Consider the following 14,274-nt stretch of genomic DNA (forward strand, 5'->3'; position numbering starts at 1 on the left):
GTTCGCTTTGCGACCAGTTCAATTTCACCGTTTGAATTATCCAGTCTGATCCATCGATCCTAACGATCAACAAACTTTTCAATTGAAAGTTTGTTCGTTCGGCTCGAGTTATCAGATTGAGAAAGAATGTACTTCGGCCCCTGGGACGAAATCGGCTCGATGTCACGAAGAAACGGACTTTCGATTATATTTTTGAAGATGTTTACGATATACAGCTGCGCGCTGTTGTAATTCCCGATCCGTAGGCGTGTACGCTGCGTAAGTCCTTAAACGAGCTTTGGCAAGCTCCAGGTCCTGTTCTCAGAATATGGATTTCAATGTGACGTGTTTGGTTATAACAATGTTTCGTAATAAAACAGTTCGTAATACTGTAACAACGAAAACAAGTTTCCTTCGAAGAATTTAAAACCGGGTCTCTAATCATGCGCGATATACGTAGACGTTTGGTACTTCGAATTTTTTGTCCAGTTTTTACTACGTGTCGAATTAATATCTTCGATGATACCATACCTTTATGAATTTTCGATTACGGGCCAGAGACTCCTGTGAGTTTATGCGAAAAATAGGCGTCAAATATTGTTCCAAATGTGTCTCACGTTGCAGGTGTTCTGAAGAAACCTTGCGTGCTCCATTATCATTGGCCTGTATCGTTGTCGTCATTATCTATGACCTTTAACGTTCACGAGTAAACTACTTTGTCAGATCTTTGCATAATGTTAAATTTCAACAGGTTAAAAATTATGTGGCGAACGTGTACGTACTATATGTCCGTTGCGTATTGAGACTGGTTTCTATAGAAATATGGTACATGTGACGACGTATGTAATCGATAACGACGCCCGCATCGAGTAATACGTACACGAGCATACGGAGACGAAAATACTTCGAAGGATGTAAAGGAATCTTGTTTTTTTTTTTTTATTATGCCTTACAAGTAACTTAAATAAATTATATTCAACGGACTGACATTCATAATCCTAAGTATGAAATGTTTTTGTATTTACGATTTATGTGCAATATGTATCTACGTTTCGATAATACATTAGAAGTCATTAAACATTTCAATATTTTCTTCTTGCTTCGTTCATTCTTCTAAGGTTTGCGATGTTGGCTACGAAAAAATTGTAACATATTAATTGTAATACCTCTGTACCCGATGTATAATAAAATCATATTATTTACCAGAATGTATATGTGACTCGGTATCGATCGCTCTATCACTTCCGAAAGCCGTGCTTTGCTTAATTTACGTTCTTCGTCTGCACGCGGTATAAAAATTAAATTAAAATCGAAAATATAAATATCAAAAATACATAACAAGTGAGAAAATTATTACCAGCAGGAACCGCTAAAGATAAACTGGGAAGTTGCACGAAACCAGCCACCAATGGACGCAATATCCATTCGACTTTTTTTTCGTTTTTCGGAAGTATGTAAATATCGACCTATAGATCGAATGGCAAACGATTAAATTAATTATCGTATTGTAGGTTTCTATACATAATTCTAAAATTACTATTTACTTGTTTATGTCCAGCAAACATAAACGCATCGCTGGCCTCCATGGTCAATCGCAATGTAATCATGTAATCGGAATGATTTTTTATTAAGTACGATACAAGCAGCGGTGTACGAACCCAACCATGAGCAGGCAATTTAGCTTCCAATCCGATCATTGCATCTTCGACCCATAAAGGAGCTAATGTTACGCTGCTGCTAGTTTCTAACGCGTTATCATCGTTTGCACTAAAATGACATATCACGTTGTTAAAACACCTCACGATATTATAGCTTCGCGTAATTTGTTATTCACCGTTTCCATTTAATCGTGTACACTCCCGTACTGATAGGTTGCTCGCCACCACCTTTGGGTATCAAACAGTACGAATCTGTACCTGTTTCACCCTCAGAAAGTGTAATACCAGCTAAAGTGGAAACTGACTGATCTTTATTCTCTCTTTCTATTGAGTCACCCTGTGCAATTACGAATATAATGTTATTACGATGAAATAAAGTATAATAATAAAAAATGATAGTATTATTTACCAACTCTACAGAAGTGCTAATAATATTTATAGGCCATGGAGAGACGCAACAAATGTGAGGCATTATTATAAACGGTTCGTTGATGAAACCTTTTGTCAGTGGTTCGAAAAGTGCAGTGTAAAATAACGTTGACACTTCAAATGGTTTTGTAACTGACAATGAATATGTCAATTCTTTAATTCCTTTTATTTGTTCGGACTTCGGGTATTCCACCTATAATTTCGAAATTACATATACCGTGTTTTCTATTTAGATATTTAAAATATAAAGTTATAATTACCTTCATGTGAATATTTCTGTCGCCAACTTTATGGGCCCTTAAGTATATAGTTTGATCGATACTGCAATCCTTTGCTAAATGATCGATCGGTATCGATATTAACGACTGTTTGTTAAGCATGGTCAAACTTAATTCCGCTAAAAGTTAGTAAAGTTAATTTTAATCAATTTTATAATAATTATCTTTCAATACCATGAACGTACTTGATTGTTCATTTGCCCCATCAGACACAAGTGACACGGTTAAGAATGCTGATGATATATTTTCGTTTGCAGTGACGGATATTTTAATTGGAAGCCACTCTCCTAAAAGTGCTGGGCTGTTGGATACCGCACTTATATTCAGACTAGATTCTTCTTGTTTTATTTTCGCGTTTACTAACGGTTGTATCGTTTCAAATTCTCCTCTACTATTATAAATATAAGATGCATCATTTTTTTAATAGAGACATTTATAAATATTTCGTTTTAAACGTACCGAAGTTGCTGTATCTCGGGATACAATCGACTCAGAAAATTTGTTTCCCGCCCTATAGCATAGAATCTCAAAACAATGCTACAAACGGTATCGTTACCCATGTATAACGAAATAGTGGTAATGCGTATCTCGCTACCATCGTTTTGTTGTGCTTGAAATTGGTAAAGAAATTTTTTTGTTTCTTTTGCATTAAAAATAAGATTACTACTTTCAGCATCGGTGACAGTAAATTCTGAACTGTAGCCAGGGCTGCCAATTGTTATTGACACTTTAGAAAATTCTATAGTATTACTGTACGAATTTCTGTAAGTGGAATATTAAATCGTATTAAAAATCGTGTTTCCTTCTACTTATTTAAACGTGATATAAAAAAAAAAAAATTAAATTACCTGACAATGACTTCCACGCTTACTGTAGAATCAACAGCGTACTTTGCTTGCAAAAATCGTGCTTTAACTTCTACGAATGAACTCATATTATTATCATCAATTGTAAATACAATTGGTTCTGTCTGATTAAGGTTGATTACCCACTGATCTATTGCAGAGTGTTTCACATCGTCCGGTAAATCGGGCTCCGGATTTGGTGGTTTCTTCTATTATTTTATATAAATATTTTAATCAATCATCGATCACTGATACATACAACGTTTTAAAACACGTAAAACTTACTTGAAGAATATTAATAATGTTGTCATAAATAGCAACTTTGTAATCTTCTGAAAATGTGATGGTGGGCCCCAGTGCTTCAAACGCTAATGTGATGTAGTCTTCGATACTTGTGGATAGGTAAGCCGCACGCAAAGCATTCTTTAAGATATTTGTGATTAAGACGGGCCATCGTTCGTCGTGATATTCCCACAACATGTGTATTAATAATCTGGTCAATCAAATTTTATGATTTTGATGTTAAGTTATGAAAATAGTCTAGAGGGAATAATGTTAGGATCAATTTTTTGACTAACAAGTACTTTTCAAATATTTTTGTTACTATGTAATAATAATTAAATTCTAACTTACGTGAGAGCTTTCCCATAATCCTTCGAATTATAATATTCCTCGGCCATTTGTACCACTGAAACCACGACTTATTTAATTACACATGATTTATAAAAAAAAAATTGCAAATAAATGTATTATACCTAATACTCTTCTCATTCTTGGACATCTGTACACTTTGAATTGCGAAATTGCATTTCCTAACAGGCCAATGATTATTTTCTGAAAGTACGTTATTAATTATGTATACATATATAATACTCAATTGAAAATTGAATATAAAACGAATACAAGTACATCTTACGGAATGATTAACTGTATATTTTTCTTTGTATTGTAAAGCCTGTACAGCAATGGTTTCTTTCACCGGATCTGTCGGTTCCGCGCTTAATTTTCCCGGACGCCATGGTCGTTGCCCATAAAACTCAAGCTTGTCCTCTCCAGCTAATGGGTCTGGTTCTGGATAACTATTAATATTCTAAAATAACAAATAATACATACGCCATTATGTCTAAAAGTTATATATAAAATTCTGTTCACTGAATATCTTAACTCTTATACCTGGCAAAGTTCCTTGCAAGCTGTTTGTCTCAAGCCTGCATGATGAGCTGCTGATTGAAAGTAATATCCAGGGTGCTGAGTTTGAACAGCAGGAAGTCCCTGTCGAATAGCATAATCAAATAATTCTGCGAAAGTAGAAAATTGACTGCACATCCATGCATGATGTTCAAATATAAGTTCCTTTAGACCGGTTCTCATTTTGAATCTACACAACCAATTTCATGTTATTACTATAATAATTATTTATTAACATATTTTATAATTTAATCCTCTGACCTGTCTGTATAAAGCCTGAACTGTGATATAGCTCCTTTTGGAATATTTAAATTGAACATTATTTTACATAATTTATAATTTATAAAGCTAGCAATTGTCTTAACTTCCATTGCATTTGTATCCGTCATTTTTATTTCCAACAAATTACTGTATGCTTGCTCGTAGTGTCTGCAAAATGATTTAATTTTAGTCAAGGTTATTAAATTTAACTGTAACTTATACAAAACCTTTTAGCCATAGGTTGATCTTGTTTAAGTTCATTTAAGAATGCCATCTTGAACTGATGGCGTACAAATAGATGTTGGTGTACAGTTTTGTTAAGTTGATCTCTGTGTCCTTTGACAATATGATACTCGTGATAATAAAAGCTCTGTGCTAAATCATATAATGCATTTTCTAGTCTGCAATATGATATAAATAAATGGGGTATACGATCAAATAATATAATTACAATTAATTTGCGAATTACCTAGATGTGTACCCTAATAAATGATTTCCATGTGGTAAAACATATAATAATTTTGGAGGTAGTTCACACGCTCCACAAACAGCTGTACCACGTTCAGTTGCTAAAGCATCTTCAGAACCTGGTGGCGGTTGTGTACCATGCTGTATCAGTACAACAGCTATTTTTGTACTTCTGCCTTCCAAAGCATTTCTAAGGCAACAAGCAATTAAAAATAGCTATTGCGATAACATTTAATAAAATACTATTCTATGCAATTTTTACCTAAGTGTTTGTACTCTAGAAGCACATTCTAATTTCTTTTCATTCCATTGCGGATCATTCCAATCTAAATCATAGAATACAACAACAACTGCTGGAATTTCGTTGAGGTATTTATTCATCCAATTTCGTTTTAATATTCCTTTGGGTATATACCATTCATATGAGTTACGCTAAAATACAATAAAATTGATATTAAAGAAATATTCAGTTAATATTCCAATAATTTACAATTGATTAATATTGTGTACTTTTGGTTTTACTGTAGGAAATTCGTGTGCAAGATTGAGTAACTTAAACTGAATAGCAGAGGCTTCCACCCTACGATTATTACTGAATGCATCCCAAATTGAACGATGGACAGAATTTGTAATATCTAAGCCGGTCATGCCAATAAGAGCCAAAGGCTTAGTTGTTAATTCTGCTGGTAACTCAAACATTATTGCGGATTGTCTGTAAAGCTGTAATAATTCGCTTAACAATTATAAACATTAGATACAAAATACAAATCCATGAATAATTGTATGCTCGAATAACTCTAACATTAATTCCGAATTTCTTCTCCCGATATCTATTTAAATCTTTTTAAACATACCGAATTACTTCACCAATGAACTACATGCATTGATAAAAAGGCTATTAACTTAAAACTTTATACATAATTGAAGAAAGTTCACGTTCAATGTATTCTAGATACTTGCAGTTTGACAGTTTAGGTTATACGTTGCCTCTAATGATGTGTGCCCGTGACTAGTAGTGCCACCTATGTAGAATCGTTATTATAGTAACGATAGATAGATACGAAAATAGGTATTGCATCGAAATTCATGGACACTAATTATTAGTTTAAAAACTATCCTATTTAAACAATTATAACTTAAACTTCGTACAAATATAATAAACCATAAGAAGAGATATTGAAAAACGATATAATTATGTACCTTACGTCATAAGTAACAAAGTTTTATTACAGAGCTTTCATTCCATATAGAGGGCAATTTAATTTAGTGTATACTATGTATTGTAGTACATAATTGCATTTGAGAGTATTTAAATAATATACATCTCGTGATTGGACAGTTTTATTCGAAATTTAATCGTACAATAGTTAAATGATATCGGAGGCATTTAATAATTCCGATTCTTTGTCCTCTTCCATGGGATTCAGTTTACTGGCAGAGCCAGGTGAATTTAATTTTGTTTGTTCAGGTGTTAATCGCACCGTTGTACCGTGTCGACTATAGTCTTCGATTTCCCCAATCGGTCGCTCGATATCTTCCTCCACGTCTTTCTCGCATTTGTTCTATACATTAAAATCGAATAAATTAGAAAATGTCCCCCATTTTGTTTCAGCTATTTAAATTCGCGTTACCTGAAGAATCTTGACAAATTCTTCCCGAAATTCTCTGCTGCAGGAGAAATACACGACAACGTGAATGGCGAAGTTGCACAGCTCAATGACGGCCGCGAATGCTTGAAACAAATAATAACCAACATCCGTGCTCTCGCAGTTGTGATATAATAATGGAACAAGTGTCGATGGTATCATCGACACGATAAAGCACACCGCCATGACCGACATCAGCGTGGCCAGGTGTTGTTCTTCTCTGAAAAAATGATTTACAAGCGATAAGAGTGATTACCCAAGTACATGCAACGGCTATTAACATCCAACGGGGTTGCGCGTTATTCGGATAATTATTTTCCAGCCTATAATTCGAAGAAAATTTTGCTCGTTACTCATACCGTTCGTACTACTCTTACAAGGTTGTTTCCTTTTTTTTATTTTCGTAGTACGAAGGTTGACTGTACATTACGTTTGCTTCCGCGAAGTATACCTGTATCCCCGATTACGCGCGAGCAGAGACGTTTCAGGAACGTTCGCTGTACGATACTTCTCCGAGACCAATTGAAACTCCCTTTTCTTAGCGTTCAGGTGCAGAAACCTTCTGACAACGACCGTGTTCAAGAAAAGAAGGATCATCGTCGGGCAGAGGCGCACCACGATCTCCATGATCCAGATGTACGCGTTCCAGAGCGCGTTCCGCGTGACCGAAGTATTTTCGCGCAACGCGAAGAGAACAGACGTGCTCCCTTGCTGTTCGTAGACCATTCTCATTCCAGTCAGCGGGGCGCTCACCTAGGGGTCGAATCACGATCGTAATTAAGGTGTTACTTCACGCGAGGAGGGTCAAGATCGTTTGGGAAAATATGTACCGCGAAACCGAGAATGAACGAGCACAGGATGGAGGAGCGGACGTTCTTGCGCGCGTTTCTGCCGCGTATACGAGCCGGGAAAAAAATGAAAATGTATCGATCCACGATTAAACAGGTCATTATTAAAATGCTCGCGATGGAGAAGGTGTTAACGGCGACTAGTTCCAAATGGGCGTGATAGAACACGGACGGATAATTATTTTTCATCCCGTGTCCCAGTCTGACAACTGAAACAAGATAGATTCGATTATTATCTGTATGGTTAATATTTTTTTATTTATAAATCTGTTACGGGTACGCACATATCGGTATCCAAGACACCAGTACGCCGATGTGCGCCATTGCAACCCCTCTGAGATATAAATACGCGATCCCGCGAAACATTGGCGTGGACAGCACAGCGAGTATCAAAATGTTGCCGACCATACCGCTGGCCACGATGGTCGGCATTATTATTCTGTAAATAACTCTCAGCAAAGGCGTGGCCTCCTGGAGAACGTTTTTGTTCGCGTCGGCCACGCTGTTCCACGTAGAGTTCCCATTCTCGCAGGACAGAAGTGTTCTAAAAAAAAAAAATTACAATTTTCACTGCAACGCGAAGATTACGAGCGTAGGTCCACGATAGAAACTGTTGAAACTTATGTATGTTCGTTTTAAAAACGTACCCTTTCAGAACTCCCGTCAACATAGCGATTATCGAACTATTTGTTACAGAGAATCGTAACGCGATTTAAAACGTCACATAGAGGATGTACCGCGATCGAAGACCCGTTTTGTTACCGTGAATATTTTTATCTCGCGCGTACTAACGCGTTCATTGATAGCCACTTGAGCTGAAAACGTCGCGTCAAGGTGCACAACAAGTTCTGCGGGATCCATCCCCCCGATGAACTCACCGGCGGGTTTCACGTGAAAAGCCGATATTCGCGCATGCTCCCGCGACGGTTCGCTTATTGTTACACCCAAAGTATATTTACTTGTACATTATAATTATATTCCGGCGCCCTTCGTTCCGGCTAACTCGGTTAAAGGATGCAATAAAACCGCGCGCCAGGGTAAACTAATGGCGTGCCCGTGGCCACGGGACCTTCGTCATGCAACGCGACTGATAATTGAAACGATCGACAAGAATGTTCGAAAGTTCGTCACCGCGCGATAAAACGTGAACGTTTAAGAAAGAAAGCTTTAAATCGCCGTCGAGTCGTCGCTTTCTCCGTGTCTACGAAGAAAAGGACACCTGGTTAATAGACGGGCTACGGATTGCCAAATATCAAATTTTAAGTGGGGTCGACTGGTATATATTCAAAGTGGACCTCTTAATTTGATCCCAGTAAATGAGTGATCATGAAACCGAACACGATAGGACGCATCTTCTGGTAATAGTCGAGGTTTAATATTCCTAACAGTGACATCGAAAGTTTGTTTTTAATTAACCCTTTATTTTAACATTGTTCAGGATCGTGCAATTCATCGACATCTGCATCTCGTCGAGGATCCTGACTACGGTGGATTCTTGTCCTTGTCATCCTCCCAGCGAGTGTCTAAACACGTCTGAAATCAGTTACAACATCAGACAGGTGTTAATATTGCCTTGTGAAAGCGAAGATGTAGTAAGATGTTGCTCGATAGTGTCGAAACCGATAGAATCCGCAGATACGAGTGGATCCTTGCAAGATCAAGAGAACAAACTGGAGGGAAACGATGGAGCAGATGTACTATCGTTGAACCACGGTAGTTTTCCATATCCGCTGCGGTATGGTCACCAGGAGCAAAAAAGTGTGGAACACGAAGAGCCTGTTACGAGACAAAGAGACCAATTTGCAACACCGGAAGTGTCCACGCAAGATGACCGAGAAGAATCGTACAACCAAGTTCTGATCGATCGAGCAACAAGCTTTGAAAGTCGCAGAACATCTCCGCGGCAACCAGTTTCGTTTTAAATTCGAGATTCGAAGAAACAGGGGAAGGAAAGCCCTTCGATCGCTGAAAGAGTGGTCTTGAACAAAGGTTGTCATTCTAACGTGAATTACGGGTTTCCATCGATGGCCGAAAGCTCGTCTGAAAAAATAAGCGATCTCTTCGAGCGGAAAACATCATTAGAGACGCCTCTTACGCTCGATGAAGTATCCACTCGAGCGATCATCGAAAATGCAAGCTCAGTGAGCAAACTTGATGCGTTACAGCGAGACGATACGTCGATCAGAATTTTATCATACCCGGAAGACGCTGAGGATGTGGGACGCGTTGTTCGAAGCCATGCTTCGAAGCCTCGGGCCCAACGAGCCTAAGGGCCCGTTTGTCACCGAAGGACAGAGTATTGAACACGGTGCAGGCATAGAGTTTCTTTTTCAAGCGGGCGACACATTTTATTTACGTACGATTTTCATAGCGATAGGACATCCTTGATAAACTTTCTCAAAAATATTTTTTCTCGCCGTTTTATGCGTGTTATAGCAAAGTATGTGACAAACTTTTGTATATTTTTTAGCAAATAAATATATCTTACGATGTGCGAGCTAACATTCGAGTTACAATAATGAAATAAATCAGAATGATTAAGTTTATGAGACGGGTAATATACTATCAGAGACGAGGTATAAAAGATCTTTCACCCAATGTATTTTTTCGGCCCATTATTATGGGGTCTCGAAACCCCGTTACCATTTCGTGTCGTTCGCAACGTTACCAACATATTCAGAAATGAATTTTAACCCCTTCTGTGGATAGTTTCCCAACTGACCGCCATCCATGAGAAGAGGGCGCTAAAATCACCTTCGAGTTTTCAGGTCGGTATGGTGAAAGCACAGACGAGGTATACGTCGTCTGTGGTGAAAGGTCTACTCGTATACCTCGTTTGTGATAAAACCTTGTCCCGTAAACCCCTATTTCGGACCAGATTGTGTCGGTATACAGCTCGCTGCATTACCCATGTCTACCCCCTTTGGAATCAATTCAACGCGTACACTTTGAATCGACGCGGTCGTGCTCGTTTTAACACATTACCGACCGGTAGCGGTTGATTAATCGGCTATCGGTCGGTAAACGTCGACCGATAAAACAGTTGATTAATAGGCTATCGGTCGGTAAGCGTTGGCCGGTAAAACAGTCGATTAATAGGCTATCGGTCGGTAAAGTGTTAAAAAGCGATTTGTTTCATTACAAAAACATTTTCAAAGTTACAGATGCTATTTTACCTCTACTAACCAATTATATTTTAGTGATTACAATTATTCTTTGTTACCTAGACATCGACTCAACAGTTACAACAGGAAGAATAATCGAAATTCCATCGGTTTATGCAGTTTAATTGCGAATGCTGTAAGAGCCTTTTCCAACCAGTAATTACCCTCCTTAATTGCAAGGAAATACTCGCGATGTAGAGTACCTTGCGTCGCCATAGCGAAACTGATGACATGCCTGAGATTTTATAAATATTTATCGAACAAAGACGTGACTCGCGAATCGTACAACTTCTCGGTGCGAAAATATAGCAAATAAAGCGATATTTTTCAAATACCTTTTATTAAACAATTTAACGTTCGTGCAACGAACAATAGACAGCTTGTATGCTTGTTCCCCAGATTCCAAAACATGCAACAAGAGTATCGATAGAGCTGCTGTTTACTAAAGAAGACGGGGTTAAAGGCCACACTTTGTCGCGACAAAAGAAGTCGAAACTCTTCTGAAACTATCGCGCTCGTATTTTTATCGTATAAAAAAATAGTACATTTAACCCCTTCGAGAAAGAATCGAGTGCCTGGCAATGACCGTGTAGGAGAATCGGGTGGTCCAGTTTATTCGTCGTATTCGTCGAGCGCATGCGCCGTACCGATAGATCGAGGACAGACAATAGCGGAAGAATTTAAAATTCGCGCATTGTCACGTAAACAAACTCTTAAAAAACTTCCCGGATCGCACGAATCTTTCCACGATCGATAAATCAGCCCGTCGTAGCAAATAACGTCGCAAATTTGTAGAATTTACGCAACCGGTCGGGTCAAAATACAAAATGCTTCCCACCTCCCTCCCAGCACAATGTGAGTCACTTAACCACAATCATCGGATCGATAGGAAACTCTCTGTTAGATAAGAGCGTTTCATGGTCGCAGAGATTCACCTAGAACTTTGTATCCAACATTCGATCTATTTGATCTTTACGCAATGCGTGAGGTATAAACAAACTCTTATTAAAAAATGGCCCTGTGAGAAAGAACCGAAACATCGTAAATAAACATATCGAAAAGTGTTTATTCGACAGCTTTTCTAAAATATCGAAAATTACAAAAGAGGAAAATACCTCTTGACCTTAAGATATAATTACGACATTTTTGCTCGTTATTGCCATGATCTTGCTACATCCGTGGTCGTTGCAACCAGTTTCCTAAACTTTGTATTGTATATCTGTAGATTAAAATCATTACGTTTTGCTCGTTAGATCCACATTTTTCACGACCAAGTTTAACTCTAATTAACATTGACAATTTATATTCTTCCTGCACGCGTCCTATGGAAATCCAACGATCCCAATTATTACTGTCTATTTCACCCATACTATACAAAGGGCTGGAAGGGGAAGAAACCTTGATAACTTATTTAGTTTTCATCGTACGAACGCAGTGGCAAAGGTTCGCGTGGCAAAGTAGCGAAACGTTATTAGCGAGATGGAAATAATTTTGCCTTGTGAAATCGGTGTTGACATATACACAGACCGCGATCGTGCCTACCATATTATGCAATCAATAATGATAACCGTATCGTGGGCCACATAGCCGAGCCTCCAGATACGTCAAGCCACGCGCGACTTTCTTTTCTACTGTGTGCACCATGTATGCTGCACATAAGCGCGTGCCCCCGCGTTTAAATATGTGTTTACGCGAAATATATTGACAACTTGGCAGACATCGACTCGATACTGTCTGTAACGCGAGGAATATATTATAGATTTCGAGCAACCACCTTCAACCGGAAATTGATGAGACTCGAGATCGGATCGACAGCAAATATTGATAATATTTCCCTTTTAGAAACCGACGCGTACATTTTGCTGTAAGCTCGCACATTGTTTCTGCGCGCAATATTCTACTCGAGTTTGTACTCCAATGACTTGGAACACTGCATTCCGAGTCACTTGTCTCTTAGGACACGTACAGTCCATAATTATTAGCATACTTGTGATAAGACAGAGGCAAAAGGGACCTTAAAGTAAAAGAAATTAAAGAAACGTGGCTCTGAGAGAAAAAATTTTAATGGGGGATTCTAGAGGCCAAAATAAGGCGAAAATCAAGAATACCAATTTGTTGATGGAGGCTTTGTTAAAAAGTTATTAACGTTCAAAGTTCCGCTCGTACTGAATTTTTTTCTCGAAAATGCGCAAGATTTCGGGGATATGTCTATTCACCGAAAATTATTGTAATCGACCCCCGCAACCGAAAATAATTTTTCCAAAACAATTTGGAATTTTTTTTTCCGTCGAAAAATTTCATATCTTCTCGAATTTTTTTCTCGAAAATGGATAGGATTTCGGAGGTATGTGTATTGACCAAAAATGATTGTAATTGACCCCCGCAACCGAAACTAATTTTTTCAGAACAATTAGAAATTTTTCTTTTCGCCAAAAAATTTCACATCTTCTCGAATTTTTATCTGAAAAGTGGGTAGAAATTCGGGGGTATGTCTATTCACCAAAAATGTTTGTAATTGACCCCCGCAGCCGAAACTAATTTTTTTAGAACGATTTGAAAAATTTTTTTTTGCCAAAAAATTTCAAATCTCGATTTTTTTTCTCGAAAGTGGGTAGGAATTCGGGGGTATGTCTATTCACCAACAATGTTTGTAATTGATCCCCGCAACTGAAAATAATTTTTTCAGAACAATTAGAAATTTTTCTTTTCGCCGAAAAATTTCACATCTTCTCGAATTTTTATCTCAAAAGTGGGTAGAAATTCGGGGGTATGTCTATTCACCAAAAATGATTGTAATTGACCCCCGCAACCGAAAATAATTTTTCCAGAACGATTTGAAATTTTTGAATTTAATTGTTAATAACTTTTCAACGAAGCCTCCATCAACAAATTGGTATTCTTGATTTTCGTCTTATTTTGGCCTCCGGAATCCCTCATTAAAATTTTTCCCAGGGGTCGTCGAACACCCTGTGTAGAATGAAATCATGCTACACAGTCCGAATTTCCGATCGATGCTACTTTTCTGAGAAGCTCGATATCACGATAACATTTGACACAGGATCCTCCTCGACAAATGTTCTCGAAATTAATCTATGGGACCGTGAACGCAAGATTGCTAGAGTACAAAGAATAAACGATAACGATTGAAACTTCGCAGTCTCCGTACTGAAGCATCGATACAGCGTGAAGAAAACGACAAATAATTGTTTTTAAATTTCCAACTATACCGGGTTACTTTACTAACGACGAGAAGTATTTAGACACTGATAAACTCTTTGAAAAAATGTCACCTCGAGACGAGACACGATTAAATCGCAACAATTAAGATACTAAGTAATGAATTGTCATTTTCCATCCGCGAAACGATCGAGGAGCAACTAAAAAACTACGATTCGTATGTCAGTTCTGGAAAATTAATCGCCACGATTAAAGAAATCTCTGGGAACAATAAAATTGCACGCCTTGCGCTCCGACCAGCTTAGAGCAAAGTACAACCAACGAACACATTTC

General features: G+C 37.9%; 3 protein-coding genes across 5 annotated transcripts; 1 reads left to right on the forward strand and 2 right to left on the reverse strand.

Moving 5' to 3' along the window:
• Nucleotides 1-655: 655 nt before the first annotated feature.
• On the reverse strand, nt 656-6,092 carry LOC122398144 (trafficking protein particle complex subunit 11). Of its 3 annotated transcripts, none has more exons than XM_043397798.1 (21): nt 5,961-6,092; nt 5,617-5,826; nt 5,369-5,538; nt 5,108-5,296; nt 4,866-5,039; nt 4,639-4,806; nt 4,363-4,567; nt 4,106-4,279; nt 3,945-4,023; nt 3,823-3,877; nt 3,475-3,682; nt 3,193-3,398; nt 2,804-3,106; nt 2,530-2,732; nt 2,327-2,463; nt 2,047-2,259; nt 1,814-1,974; nt 1,524-1,746; nt 1,337-1,445; nt 1,183-1,259; nt 656-1,111 (listed from the first exon to the last, which is right to left on the reverse strand). In XM_043397798.1, the coding sequence occupies exons 2-21, from the start codon at nt 5,803-5,805 to the stop codon at nt 1,085-1,087; spliced, it is 3,270 nt and encodes a 1,089-aa protein (XP_043253733.1). In that variant the 5' UTR covers nt 5,806-5,826; nt 5,961-6,092; the 3' UTR covers nt 656-1,084. The 3 variants fall into 3 exon arrangements, with proteins under 3 accessions (XP_043253733.1, XP_043253731.1, XP_043253732.1); XM_043397796.1 differs by having other exon boundaries at nt 2,530-2,735; XM_043397797.1 differs by having other exon boundaries at nt 2,530-2,735; nt 5,617-5,818; nt 5,961-6,016.
• Nucleotides 6,093-6,448: 356 nt separating this feature from the next.
• Nucleotides 6,449-8,270, reverse strand: LOC122398145 (probable G-protein coupled receptor B0563.6). Its single transcript, XM_043397800.1, has 6 exons — nt 8,248-8,270; nt 7,885-8,144; nt 7,583-7,809; nt 7,204-7,505; nt 6,738-6,972; nt 6,449-6,668 (listed from the first exon to the last, which is right to left on the reverse strand). The coding sequence occupies exons 1-6, from the start codon at nt 8,268-8,270 to the stop codon at nt 6,474-6,476; spliced, it is 1,242 nt and encodes a 413-aa protein (XP_043253735.1). The 3' UTR covers nt 6,449-6,473.
• Nucleotides 8,271-8,877: 607 nt separating this feature from the next.
• Nucleotides 8,878-9,795, forward strand: LOC122398148. Its single transcript, XM_043397807.1, has 2 exons — nt 8,878-8,958; nt 9,039-9,795. Exons 1-2 carry the CDS (start codon nt 8,927-8,929, stop codon nt 9,520-9,522), a joined length of 516 nt encoding a protein of 171 aa, XP_043253742.1. The 5' UTR covers nt 8,878-8,926; the 3' UTR covers nt 9,523-9,795.
• Nucleotides 9,796-14,274: the final 4,479 nt, after the last annotated feature.

Source organism: Colletes gigas, unplaced genomic scaffold (assembly GCF_013123115.1).
Source record: "Colletes gigas isolate AHSC1104 unplaced genomic scaffold, ASM1312311v1 Colletes_gigas_Sc00011, whole genome shotgun sequence".
NCBI classification, from domain to species: Eukaryota; Metazoa; Arthropoda; class Insecta; order Hymenoptera; family Colletidae; genus Colletes; species Colletes gigas.